The sequence below is a fragment of the Limulus polyphemus genome, unplaced genomic scaffold (assembly GCF_000517525.1).
Source record: "Limulus polyphemus unplaced genomic scaffold, Limulus_polyphemus-2.1.2 Scaffold1273, whole genome shotgun sequence".
NCBI classification, from domain to species: domain Eukaryota; kingdom Metazoa; phylum Arthropoda; class Merostomata; order Xiphosura; family Limulidae; genus Limulus; species Limulus polyphemus.
The window spans coordinates 248302-262858 of record NW_013666883.1 but is presented as its reverse complement, the minus strand read 5'-3'; the positions used below and the strand labels follow the sequence as shown (position 1 = coordinate 262858).

The following is a 14557-nucleotide window of genomic DNA, read 5'->3' as shown; positions in this document are numbered from 1 at the left end:
ACTATCAGCTGATGAAAGATTCACATTAAATTCCAGTGTCATGTGATTATCCCAATATCCCGTTTAGTGAAAGGTAATTCACTCCATACAGAACATATCCTGTCATTATAAGACATTACTATCAGCTGATGAAAGATTCACATTAAATTCCAGTGTCATGTGATTATCCCAATATCTCGTTTAGTGAAAGGTAATTCACTCCATCTACAGAACATATCCTGTCATTATAAGACATTATTATTAGCTGATGAAAGATTCACATTAAATTCCAGTGTCATGTGATTATCCCAATATCCCGTTTAGTGAAAGGTAGGATCATTATTTAGGTCAGTATATGTTTCATCACATATTTTTTCAGACGGGCCACATTTAACGTATTTACTTCAATCTGTTCTTCTTTCTGCATGATAGGTTTATTTCTTTGTCCTTTGCCATTCTTACACTGTCCTTTAATATCGTGCATAACCAGGCTGTACGTATATATATATATATTGTAAATCCTGTTTTTACTTTGAAGATCTCCCAATTAAATAATTTACCTGATGTTCTGTGGAATCTTCGTCAATTCCTTTACTTTAGTCTTCTTTCACCTGTTACTATTTCTTCTATTTCATTATATGTTTATCGTTTTTGCTCTCTAATATCTAAATTTCACGTTTTTCTATTTATACTTCTCTCCACAATATATATATTTCGATATCTACTTTTTAATAACTGTATGCTCCTATTCCTATAATTATTCATGTTTCTAAGCTTGCCTTCTCTTTCTCTCTCTGTTATTTACAAACACTCTTGTTCTTTATTCTTCCTTTTCGTTCTGCTACTTCTTCTCTTCCCTTCAGTTCTACAACCATTTTTCTCCCTCGTCTTTGCCATACTTTCCATCAACTCTATATTTCTCACGTTTTCTCTCGATGTTCTCTCCATTGCTTCTCTTGTATAATTTTACTGTTAGTATTCTTTTCGTCTCCCGTACTCTTTTATCCATTGCTATTCGTTGCTTCATGCCTTCTCCTGTACTTTCTGTTTTTCTTTCTATTTCCGCTCTTCTCCTTTAACTAATTCAATCTTGTTGCTGGATTTTTTCTTTTACACTCTTTGCGCGCTCTATTTTTTCCGATAACTTATTCGTTTCTAGATTTTTACTCTACACTTACCGTATTTTTCGGAATATAAGACGCACCCTTATTTTGAAGACAAAGTTTTTTGGGAAAAAAAAACTACAGTCGCATTTAGAAGATTTTTATTGAACAAAAATTGAATTTGATACTTTCAAAATTAGTATATATTGATCTAAACACAAAAGAGCTCAAAACATCAAAATACGAAAATACCGTAAATCAAAAAAGGTTTACTGTTATTTAGTTTGGTTCAAACCCTACAAAATCTTCATTGCTTTCACTGTAATTTATTTTTTTATTTTTAGGAAGCATTATAAATAGTTATGTTTTTAAAAAAAAAAAAAATAACTATTGTTATAAATAACACATTCAATTGAACTAAACTATGCATGCCTATTTAAATATATTTACACATAGCTTGTGTATATTGTATATATACCTATATATTATTCATACCTTCAGTGTATAGGACGTAAGCAGATTTTGACATCAAATTTTGGGGTAAGAAAGTGCGTCTTATACACCAAAAAATACGGTATATTAATACTTATCAAGCCTATTCCTAAAATACGGTATATTAATACTTATCAAGCCTATTCCTAAAATACGGTATATTAATACTTATCAAGCCTATTCATAAAATACGGTATATTAATACTTATCAAGCCTATTCATAAAATACGGTATATTAATACTTATCAAGCCTATTCCTTCACTCATATGCCTTTGTTTCTATCCACTTGTTCTATGTATTCTTTGCTATTTTACTGTACCACTTTCTTTCAAGTAATTCGATTTTGTTTTACACTCATATTTTCAGGTATACATAAATAATAATCATCCAATATTAAGTTTAAAAGTATAAGTGTAACATGAAAGTGACTGTATTTTCCTGTTTTGTCCTTTCATAATAACAATATCCTATCAGTGTGTCGATATATCAACAATCGAAATTTATAAAACCAACGGTATGATTTCGGATATAGCATCTATAACGACAAAAGTCAAATACAAAAATACTCAATTTTTTCTTCGATACTTTTGCATCTGACAACATCGAAACATTTTTCTGCTGTTAGGATTTATTTCTCTGTTAAACGTCTGTGAAAACTTTCCACAAAAACAGTCTATACCTAGTGATTAGATAAGTTTCTCACAGACGCAGGGTCAAACATCAACATCAGGGTCAAACATCAACATCAGGTTAATGTTCATCGTTACATCGGTATTTACTCAGATTTCGCAATATATTGATCACACGTCCAGCAATCGAGAGTTTTATTTATTTCCACTTCAAAATATAAAATAAGTTCAGTTTGTATGTTGTTAAGCACAAAGCAACACAATAGCCTATCTGTGGTGTGCCCACCACGGGTACCGAAACCCGTTTTTGGCGCAAAAAGCCTTCAGACTTACCACTGAGCCACTGGGAGTCCAAATAAGGTATTTGTGTTGTGCCCGCCACGGATATCGAAACCCGGTTTTTAGTGTTTTAAGTCTTCGTACTTACCGCTAAACCACAAGGAGCTAATAAGTACAGATAGAATAATTTAAATATTATATTAATAAAATTTCTACGAGTTAAATTTCCAAAACCCCTCAATAGTCTGGAATACCGAGAATATCATTCAACGTTCCATTTCTCACTAAGGTCCTTCACCGGTGAGGGGAATATACAAACAACAAAACATGAGGCGAATACTGGGAGCCAGATTATGGGATACAACAGTACAGTATTATCTTTTCGGCATGTCTTAGGTAATCACATAAAACTATTACGCAGAGTTCCACGTGAGACTTTAAAAGATTCGTTCGAAACAAACAAGAAGGAATAACATTTTTTTTATGAAGATGACCAAACATAAAATTTTGGGACGACATGCGCGTGCTTTCTAGAATCTTAACAACATTATTTTCATTAGGAAAAAAAATTAAATTTAGTAAAAAGAAACAGATTATCCAGAAATTACACTTCCAAAAACGTCACATTGTTTTCTGTTTTTATTGGAAAGCCACACAATGATCTATCTGCGCTTTGTGTGTCGCAGGAAAATATTGACCCATCCGAGCCTATTGTTAATAGAATTGTATGTACTTATCATAGTTAGATATAAAAATTAGTTGTTATATCATTACAATCAACTACTTTACTATTGAAGTGCGTGTGTGTCTTCTTCCCGCTTATAAACTGACTTTATTTTACTTTATTTCAAATACAGAGACTAATCTTGCATCAACAGAAATTCTTGTGATTTCTTGACACTGCTACAAATGCAAACCCCGGCGGGTCAGCGGTAAGTTTGTATAGTTACAACACTAAATCCCGGCGTTCAATTTCCTGTGGTGGACAGTGTGCAAATAGCCAATTGTGTTCTTTTGCGATAAAAAACACATACACACAAATACAAATTTAGGTTTTTCCAAAATATCATATAGTTGAAGAGTTGCAGGTGTTATACATGCAAATACAAAGGTGAGACACGTGCAGTTTATCACTTTGCATCATGGGATATCTTGCACGTATATCACCGTGTTTACAGCGCCATCGAAGTAGTCTGCCTTCTTACCCAACCTTATCACTATTAGATACCAGAAACTAGTTAATTCTAACACAGTTATAGTGTAACCTAACGATTACAAATGAAACATTGTTGTCAATACAATCATTTTGCACTAATTAAGATACTATTGACATTTAAACAAAACCTGGTTCAAGAAGAAATGTTTAGTTTTTAATACATTTTGACAGCACTTTTTCAAATATGAACACAATGAAACACAGTCAACAAAAACATCGTACAAATTTTGAATTTTAATAATATATTCACAATTAAATTCACATATCACACAGTTACAGGTATTCTGAGCAGACGAATGCGTGAATCAAAGATAAAAAACTGAGTGAGTCACGACAAACTTGAAAAAAATTATTTCACTTTTTAACCTACATCTTTAAATTAAACCCGTACATACGTGAAAAATAAGTAGAGCTGAAACCATATTCGATTTTATAACTGAAACATGAAGGAAGTTGACTGTTTTTGATAAAATTATAACTGCAGACCTAGATACACAAATTCTATAACTGCAGATCTAGATATACAAGTTCTATAACTACAGACCTAGATACACAAGTTCTATAGCTGCAGATCTAGATACACAAGTTCTATAGCTGCAGATCTAGATACACAAGTTCTATAACTGCAGACCTAGATACACAAGTTCTATAACTGCAGACCTAGATACACAAGTTCTATAACTGCAGACCTAGATACACAAGTTCTATAACTGCAGACCTAGATACACAAGTTCTATAACTACAGACCTAGATACACTAGTTCTATAACTGCAGACCTAGATACACAAGTTCTATAACTGCAGACCTAGATACACAAGTTTTATAACTGCAGACCTAGATACATAAGTTCTATAACTGCAGACCTAGATACACAAGTTCCTGAATTATTTAGAAGGATGCAGCTCCATCCCATGTTGTGAATTTAAACGAAAAACAACTTTAAAAACCAAGAAAATGTGATAAAATAGACATAAACCATGGACAGTGTGTCATGTTTGTCCATCGTCATCAAGAATTAGACACACATTACGTCACCATTTGAAAGACTTTTATAATAAATATTAAAATCACGGTAATACCAAAAAAACATCTTTAATACGGACGTTTAGGAATTTCCTTAAATTCCATCATCAGTGTTTGTATCTAAATTACGTTAGTTCATAATATTCGAACTACAAATAACAACATCAATATTAATTAATATTAACTCTTTATTAAAGAAAGCCTCTCCATTTTCAATGATCACCCAACTCTAAATATTAACATCAACTCCTCGCTGTTGTCATTAATGCAATCAATTCCGGATTCTCTGTGATATTTATTACTATTTTAAAGATACAGTGTTTATACTTATATTTAAGCCTTTCTCTATAATATATCATCTTAACAGTTATTTATTAAACATGTGTATGCTGCACGTTTTATCGTACATTCTATTATATTGTTACCGTTTAAAGGTTTCTTTAGAAATAAAACTTAAAACTTAGATAACATAAAATTTTGAATCATAACATATGGTATAATGTTAATTTCATTCACGTACATAGATATTAAAAGTGTCTAATTATATTTTGAATGTACTAGTGACTTGCGCAGAAAAGGATTTAAAGGGGTAGCCGTCGTGAAAGGGTTAAATCTGTTCTTTCTAATTTACCAATTGAATACGAAAATTCACTCAATGCTAATGTTGTTTTTTGTAGTTCGAATATTATGAACTAATGTTTTTATAGATATTGACGCTGATGATGGAATTTAAGGAAATTCCGAAACGTCCGTATAAAAGATGTTTTGGGTATTACGGGTTTTTATTATTTATTATAAAACTTCATTTTAGAGGCGTAATAAATCCGATTCAAAATACCTACGACATAGTTGAATATATTTAATAATTAAATGCAGAGAGAGAGAGAGAAGTTACCTGAATGTTTGTTTGATAAAAGTTGAAACTTTGTAATATTCTTATTTTAATAATATAAAAAGGTATCGAACAGCTCATTACGCACGTGAGTATTAAGTCGTATACTCAATTCTCAGCTTGTTTCTCCACATATAAAAATCTCGAAAGTCATCTCTCGAGCTTTACGGATAGCGCCTCGAGTTTCTTTCTTTAATTACTTTATGGGGTGTAAGGGTAGGTACGACAGCCTTAACCAGCCAAAGTCTAATATATTCCTATATTACGATTCCACATTATATTTAGAAGCAATTTGAAAAGATAAATTTTCAGTATAAGCATATACAACTTGAGTTTATGCTTTTGATCAACTTTAAATTGAGTTTTTTTATTCTTCGAAAATTGATCAATAGTTCTTTTTGACAATTTGAATAATTTATCGACAAAAAATATAATTTCCAATTCCTTTTGAAAAATGCTAATTTTGAAACGAACGAAAATATTAAGCCTTAATTGTTTGTTTTTAATTATGCACAAAGCTCCACAAGGGCTATCTGTGCTCTGCCCACCACGGGTATCGAAACCCGGTTTCTAGCGTTGTAAGTCTGCAGACATACAGCTGTGCCACTGGGGGGCTAAGCCTTAATAATGCAAAATACCTTCTAACTCTAAAATCGAGTCGCAGACTGACTTTTGATACGTGACAAAGAATTGACCTCCATTTATTATAAAAAAAACATCCAAATCAGGAAAATGTTATAGCCTATATATACACAAAGGTTTGGTGTAACGACTTTTCAGTGATGAAACAGATTAAGAATTAGCCTGAAGAAAATGACTTAAAAAATATTTTCGCCTACCTTTTCATTTTATTTGATTGCCTAAATAAACGTTCTTGAATTTAATACGCGGTGAAAGAGAAACTGACGATTGCATAGGTTAAGTGGAAGAGAATGTTACAGAGTTACAAACAACCAGGAGTTTCCCGCTAATTTATATGCATATCCAATTATGAAGCACATATTTATCAGTCATGTTAATATTTCCTTACGCTCTACAAATATTTAGTGTAGTGTGTCCACATCTCTCAATAATAATCGGTCAAATGTTATAATGTTCTACATAACTAAACTGAAGGGTAGTGAAGTTTTTAAAATGTGTACTTAATATTTCCACAGTTTATGTTCGTACACAAATTAATGCGTAAATTACTGAAAATGGTCTTCCGATTAACGAAAGTATAAAATCGTATTTCTCTCTGTCAATAACGCAAAAATTGCTTCCGTTAGATTTTATAGATCAAAATGTAACGTTGTAGTAGTAGTTTGAGTACTTAAAAAAGTTCACTACTAACAGTGGCTCAGTTGATAAAACACTCGACTGTCATGCGAGAGGTCTCGAGTTCAAATCCCAAGCATAGAAATACATGGTGAAAATACCACAACGTCAAGTTGCACACACATCACGTAGGCATCTTGTAACTCGGGCATGTAATACAGGTACTCACGTATTTTATGGATTTCTACGACCAGCTATTTATAGGTTTATATTGACAAAGCTGTTTTAACAACTGTAGTAACTTTATTTCTGTGCATTCTAATTTTGCATTTGTTCTTAATGAATACGCAAGCTAAACACGACACACACCCTATCATCGTCTAGTCATCAGCTTTTTCTTGTGTTTAATACGTCTTCATTACTTCCTATTAAATGCTAAAGAAAAACTTTTCATACTCAACTAAAGATTCAAGCCCATGACTAAAACCTTTAATTTTGTTAGCATGCACTCTGAATACGTTGTGACTCGATTCAAAAACAAATAATTTCTAAATACAAGGCAACCACACGATTCTACGCATCTTCAATTAAAATATCTAAAAAAAATGTTACGTTTACAGAAAAGTTAAACGTGCATACGAACTATATAAAAAAACAACTTAACGTGCTATCGTAAATGCCCAGTCACTTGCACTTGTCATTATAAATGCCCAGTTACATAGAGTTGCAGGAACTGCGATAACTTTTTTCTTCTGTGGATGAAAAGGATGCATTTCTCGTAATCGCAATTAAACCTAATCCATTAAATTGTATAGTTCAGCAAAATTAAACGTTTAGAATATTCTGAAGATGTATTTCGTTTTACACTACAATACATATTAACCTCAACCACTTCTCGTAAATTTTAGCTAAAAGGTAAAGAAACACCATTTATTAAATTAATGGAATGACGTTGTTTTTGTTTCTTTTTCATTCAGATTTACCAGTATTCATTGTTTCAACTATACAATTATGACGCTAGTAAAGAAAATTATGTTACAAAAAGTTATTACTATAAAGAGTTTCCTTGAACAATCGTAGAAAGCTACATAAGAGCTATATGCACTAGCGTCCTAATTTTGAGCTGATAGAACAGAGGGAAGAAAGCTAGTGAACAGCACTCACCGTCAACTCTTGAGCTTTTCTAACCGTTTTATGTAATTTGACCGTCATTCTTATAACGCACCTAGGACCATGCGGAGAGCAATATTGTGGTAACAAGACGAAAACTCTAAACCCTTCACAATCCGGCACGCTATTGTCAATGAGAGAGTGAGTTCACTGCGTATTTACTTCAATGATTTATACAAAATAGATAATAATACGTCAACAATGACGACCAATCTGTAATCTTAAATATACTAGAACTTATACGTATATGATCTTCATTTACGTTATTAAAAAATTATAAATAAATGTAATTCTACGATGTACTTTTGTACAAATACGCATTTGAGAACTTTATTTAACATCAATGACAATAAAATACATATTTGTAAATAACGACAATTTGTTGAGAAAAAACATGTTATGAACACAAACTTTTTATATAATTTCGTGAACTTTAGTAAATACTATGGGTCAAACAATACACCTATATCTTGTTCAAGTCTTAATACAATTCATTCAGGAAAAATCAGTATCTGTACTACATCACACACCTGCAGGGCAAAATGTTTAGGTAATGCTGCAGCTAATTAAATACAATCGGAGCAAGCCCACTGCTTAAATTAAAATTAAACCCAGTGATGAGGGTATCTAATTAAATAGTGTTCTTACGTTCTTATATAAAGATTAATAAACAATGCTGAGTAGAGCAACACAAAAACAAAAAAACGCCGCCAGTGTGTCGAACTTGTTTGTCACTCTTAACCACTAATAATAATTCAGTGCCTAAAAAAATATTTGTTAAAAAACACGACTTTTCTACTTGTTCATATCGTTCTGAAATGTATGTAGTTAGCTGGACTAAAAGCCTTCCTTGGTTGTTCAAAAAAATGTTATTTTTAATAAACACCGAATACACATAATGTGCATCGAAATAACGTATAGTTCACGAGGTTTGAGGAACAGGTGAATTTAAGGACCTCACATTACTTCTATATTATAGCGTTCAGATTTATGCGCTTACTCAAGAAACAAAACCAGACAGTCGGCACTGTTATAGAAGCTTCGCCGTTAGGAGTCCATATTCTAAAAACACCGGAACACACATTCAATCTTACTATACGAACAAACATTTTATAACTTTTTTCTGTAATAATAAAAATATATAAAAATTTAGCACGACTAGACATTATCTATTAATGCCTAAATTGCAAGTAGGTGATAATTGTCTAACACCCGACATTTGTTTATTCAAGTGTATACTTTTGACCCACCTTTGGCAATATCAGGCCAAAATTATGTAAACAATTTATCAATGCAAATATGTATCCGTATACGAACTGTGAATAACGAAAACTTTGGTACACAATATATGATGGTAAGCCTAGAATTATATCAAGCCTAAAACTGCTTCAGCAAAAGTAAATAGTAGTTGACCTCAGAACTAGAAGAAATAAAAGCCACTGCATAAGAGTCCACAACATTGCCGTCCAACTCTTAATGACCATAAAAAGATAGATCAATTAAGCGAGTTTAAAAATTTGTAATGCGAACTGGAGAGTTCTATTCATTGTTAAAAGGAGAAATAAAACACTACCTATTGCTAGAGAAAACATAATTGATTTCATTTAAACCAACATTTCGCCATTACTGCTTCATCGGGGCAAAAAGACACTTGCTAACTGATTTAGGCTTATATACAAAAGATTTCAAAATAATACGAGTCTGCGCAGTAAGGCGGACTTCGCTGGAGGATATATAAAGAAATTGGACAATATTATGCTATCTAAAGCAGATGTAACCAGGAGTGAAATTCTAAAAGAAAAATAGAGGAACTCAGCTCGATGAAGTGGACCTGTTTTTGAAAAAGAAAAAATATCTACGTGTAAACATAAAAAACAACAAAGCAGCTCAAATAAGTATCAGTTTTTGTTTGTTTTTTACTTCAAATACTACAAACACTTCAGTCTGATTGCTTTATAGTTTGATATCAAAATTACCACGTTTCTGCATTACAGTTATATTCTCTACGACACTATATTTTTACGATTTTTTTGTAATCTATATTATATTTGAAATTGTCGAAGAATTTGCACATTTAAAACACAATTGTGCTTTTCACGTAAAACTGCCATATAAAACTCAAAGACATCAACTACGCTGTCCAGTCTAAAATTTGTGTAAAAGAATAAGAACAAAAATTGAGTTTACTACAGAAAAGTGTGTGAAACATGAAATAACTTCAAACGAAAAATAAAACAAAGAATTACTAATCCATTTCAACGATCCTACTAGATCGGCAATCAGCAACTAATCTACATTTGTGTGTACTACATGATGCATTAGTAACAAGAGTTAGCACACGGTCACAGTTCGAATTTTGGTGTATATTGATGTAATTTTTTTCCAAGTGCTTGTAACATTGGTTTAATTAATATATTTTCTATAAATTACAATTTACAGTGGTAGCGGGGAAACATTTGGATTTCTATTATTTTGTCTGATTCATACAATTTGCAGTAAAATCCACTATGGCTCTGGAATTAACCGTTGTGTCTGGACATTTTAACAAATGTAACCCCTTTATTAGATTCATATCTAGCGTAAGAAGGAAATTCATGCATTAGAAATACTCGATTTATGCTAAGGTTAATATAATACTACACAAAAAACATATTTTGTGTCTTAGAAACTACTAAATTCGACAGGGTAGTTAGGTCTCTTGATATTACAAACAAGTAACAAAAAAGTTCATTATTACAACTATTCCTACCTTCACGTAAAAAACCAAATTATTAAAACTAGTAACGCTCAAACTTTTTAGATGGAAGGTTTTTTTATATAACCTGGCAAAAATGAAATAAATAGACACATTTGTTTACTCGTCACTTTGGTCAAAGTTTTTAGTGGTCGGATATGCAAGCAAGTGCTGATTGTATTGCTTGTAGTTAAGTCGTGTTATTCATTGTAGTAAATAACTGTTTCGGGAATTTTTTTTTTCTCCCCGAATCTTCTCTCTCTCTCACACACACACACACAATCTGAGAAATAACGATCTGAATGAACTTAGTACAACCTAAAATGAGTTCAATTGCTTCTAGACTTTACAATAAAAATTATATTGAATATGAAACAGTATACTTAATTTAATAAATATTTACGGAATTTCAAATACGTTTTTATACAAAACTCCCTAATCTTAACGAGACTGCTTTCAATGTTTTTTTATTTTTAACTTGTAACATTATATATAAACAAACACAAAAGAGATATAGATTGGCCTACATAAAGTGATGCAACCATGAAGTTTCTTCTTCTTCCGCAGGTATCAAAGAGGAGTTTCCATGGCAACGCAGAATATAGTTTTGATTCCAGTTATTGTCCCAAAATTCTTGTTCATTGGTGACATATCGAATGGCGAATTGCAATTGCTGCCCATCGCACATGTGGGGAACAAAAATGTTATAAGAAAATTTGTCCGAAAATCCGTCGCAAGATCCTTGGACGTAGTTAGCAAGAATATCTTCGTACGACATCCAGTCATTAGTAGTGTAACGAGCTAGTACTCTCTTATCAAAAGAAATGTTTAAAACCCTTACGTGACATTGTACGTTCATGTCAGAAACAACAACGTTTTCCAAACAAACCTTTTGCATTCGCACTCTGTCTAGGAAGTTAACTTCGCCTCCAGGCTGAGAAAACAGTGGAATCAGGGAACATGCACACTGAGACGGTGTGTGCGTTACGGAAGTACCAATAAATGTTTCTCGAACGGGAAAGTACGTCCAGCTTGTGCTCTTCTCTTGCTTATCGAAGTTTTGTTCACTGATCTTTAGATCATTAAAAGCAGAAGCAGGTATATTAGGAGCATCATCTGATACAATGTGACGTACAGCCTCTAAGTCAAGACCCAAAGCATCAGCAAAACGAACTATTTTAGGTCTGTGTGGAGTACCAGGTGGTGTTTTACCCGTTTTCAAAGAACTACTACGCTTTAAGCGTCCAGCCATATAATGTATGTCATCCTCTTCATAATCATCGATTACTGACCAATTATAAATTTCCTTCTGCATTTCACAATCTAAGTCTAAGCTCACTTCCTGACTTAAAGATTCTTCTGTGCTACTTTCTACACATGAAGTCTGGCATAAGGTACTCTTTTTCGCTTCATCAACAAATGCAACAGAAATGTTAACTTCTGAATCTGATTTAAGCTCGTGTTTGTCATTATGTTCTTTAAAATCAGTAATTTCATCGTATACTTCTTTGGATATTTTACCTGTTGTATCAGAAGTACTTACACTTATTTCTTCAGTTTCTGTTTCTTCGGAATATCTACAAGATTTGGTGTGCTCTGAATCGTCTAATTCTTCTTCTTCAGCTGTCTCTTCAGGAGAAATTATACCACTGTCCCAAGTGGAGCTAGCTCTTGGACTAACAAAGTTTTCAGGCTTGTTATCAAGTACAAAAACAGCATCCATTGCAATTTGTTGCGATTGTGGCTGAGATACTGAAAACATATTTTCACCTTCTTCATAATCATGTAGATTACAAGGTTCAATATTAATCCCTTTACTGAATTCAAGTTCATCATTTTCGCTGTTACTTTCTGTGCCCCCCATCCCTTCAGAACAGCTTTCCTTATCATCTGTTACATTCCACTTTTGTGCATACATTTGAAGTTTTTCATATAATATTTGCTTTTCGGTTATATCCATACCTTTCCCCGATTCAGTCTCTTGCATTGCTGCTTTAGTAATTTCACTTTTTAAATGCGCAATATCATCAGTTTTCACAATACTACTCGAAGTCTGCGAAATCTTGTTACTCACAAATACGGGTAGAGCTGATAAGCTTTCCTGCGGATCAACCAGTACGTTCTCTTCTGATAGGTTTAACGGCGACGAGTATTCGTGTTCACAATCTTCTTCTTCACTGCCTAACATTGTGTCTTTCATATATTTGGAATTAATTAAAGATGTACCATCATTAGCACCATAAACCTTTTTCTGTGGTTGAGGAGCTTTGTCAATGATTGGTGTTGTACTTTGGCATTTATAACTAGTACTAGGCCTAGATTTGCCGTAAACAGAATTTGTTAAAAAAGCAGTGGGGTTATCATCAATATCATCATCTAGCTCATCAGTTGAATCATTACCTTCTACAAAATCAAATCTTCCTACATCCCACAATTTACAATGTAACTTTCGAGCAAGAGCTTCCGCTGTCACTCGACAACTTGCTAAACTTACGCTACAGGGAATATGCCATGATTCGTTATATTTTTCAGTCATTTTTAAACCATCCGCAGCTTAGTATGTTATTCATCCAATCTCCGTTAGGAATAGAACCAAGCAAACCTACTGTACTGTTACAACGGTTGTTACATAATACGAAACTAACAATTAAACTTAAGCCTTGCGATATGAAAGTAGTAGCAAAATGAGCAAGAAGAAATATTGTGGAAACTCTCTTCTTTTCAGGTTTTCGACGCTGTACGCACGCAAGACTTCACAGCGCTACCTTACCCTCACTCTCATAGTAAATAATAGCCAAAACTAAACGACCGTCAAACAACCTTGACATGCGCCTAGCAATCTTGCTGCAATAGGAAGTGCGAGTTGCCGCTAGACGGCGCCATCAAATCAATCGAGTGTTAAAATATAGACAGTATTACAGTTAGTGATATCATTATCAGCTGATAGCACACATTTAAAGTCGTTTTGAAGTACTAAGACTCAGTATTTATTTAATTTTATCAAAATAATAAGTACCCCAGGAAAAAAAAAATTCTTGAAAATAAGAATGACTCGATCTGTGGTCATATAACCTCATTATTTGGATATATTGTTTCCAATTATTTCGTTTTAATAACTTCAGGCGAGAGGTTGTTTCTGATGTGATACAGTATTTATGCTTGATTTAATAAATACATGTTAAACGACTATAATAAGATGTCACAGAGTTTTTCGTATAAATATACCTGATTTCAGTTTTATTTATATATAAAAAAATAAATTCATATATAAAAAATTACTTAGATCATCCTTTTGCAACTGTACCTGTACATAAATTACCTCAGCACTGTAGTATTATTTAAAATTGTTACAAATGAATTAATTTTCTTTATTTCTTGGTGCAGTACAACTGATTATCATCTGATATAGCTATCATATCTTAACAGTTATTTAACTTATTAAAAGCTACATCATTCAAAAATGCATAGTAAACATTACAAGATTTCGAAAACATCTCAAAATAAACACAAATATATAATTAATCTTATTATCTTGGTATTGGATTAAAAATTGAAAATTTAAAGGAGGATTTTTATGGATCCCAAACTGTATTAAACCTTATTTAAGTTAACTTTTTAATGTGAGTTAAACTTTTTGAGATAAATATCCCAAAAAAGTTATGTTTTTTTATAATATAGAGATTTCTGTGCATGTGTTTTAAAATGTACTTAAGTATGCGGGGGCGTAGCTAAATGTAAATTACGTTAGTAGTAATCCAGGAGGCTTGTTTTGAATTTCGCGG

The 14557-nt window shown here is 32.5% G+C and overlaps 1 protein-coding gene across 1 annotated transcript in view; it reads right to left on the bottom strand.

The window, feature by feature from the left end:
* The window catches only part of LOC106462877 (glycogen-binding subunit 76A-like), a 17771-nt gene extending 4245 nt beyond the window's left edge, over positions 1-13526 (bottom strand). The window contains exon 1 of the mRNA XM_013922842.2: positions 11303-13526. Coding sequence (XP_013778296.2) covers positions 11303-13311 — 2009 coding nt within the window. The 5' untranslated portion in view covers positions 13312-13526. The remainder of the gene's footprint in view (positions 1-11302) is intronic.
* Positions 13527-14557: the final 1031 nt, after the last annotated feature.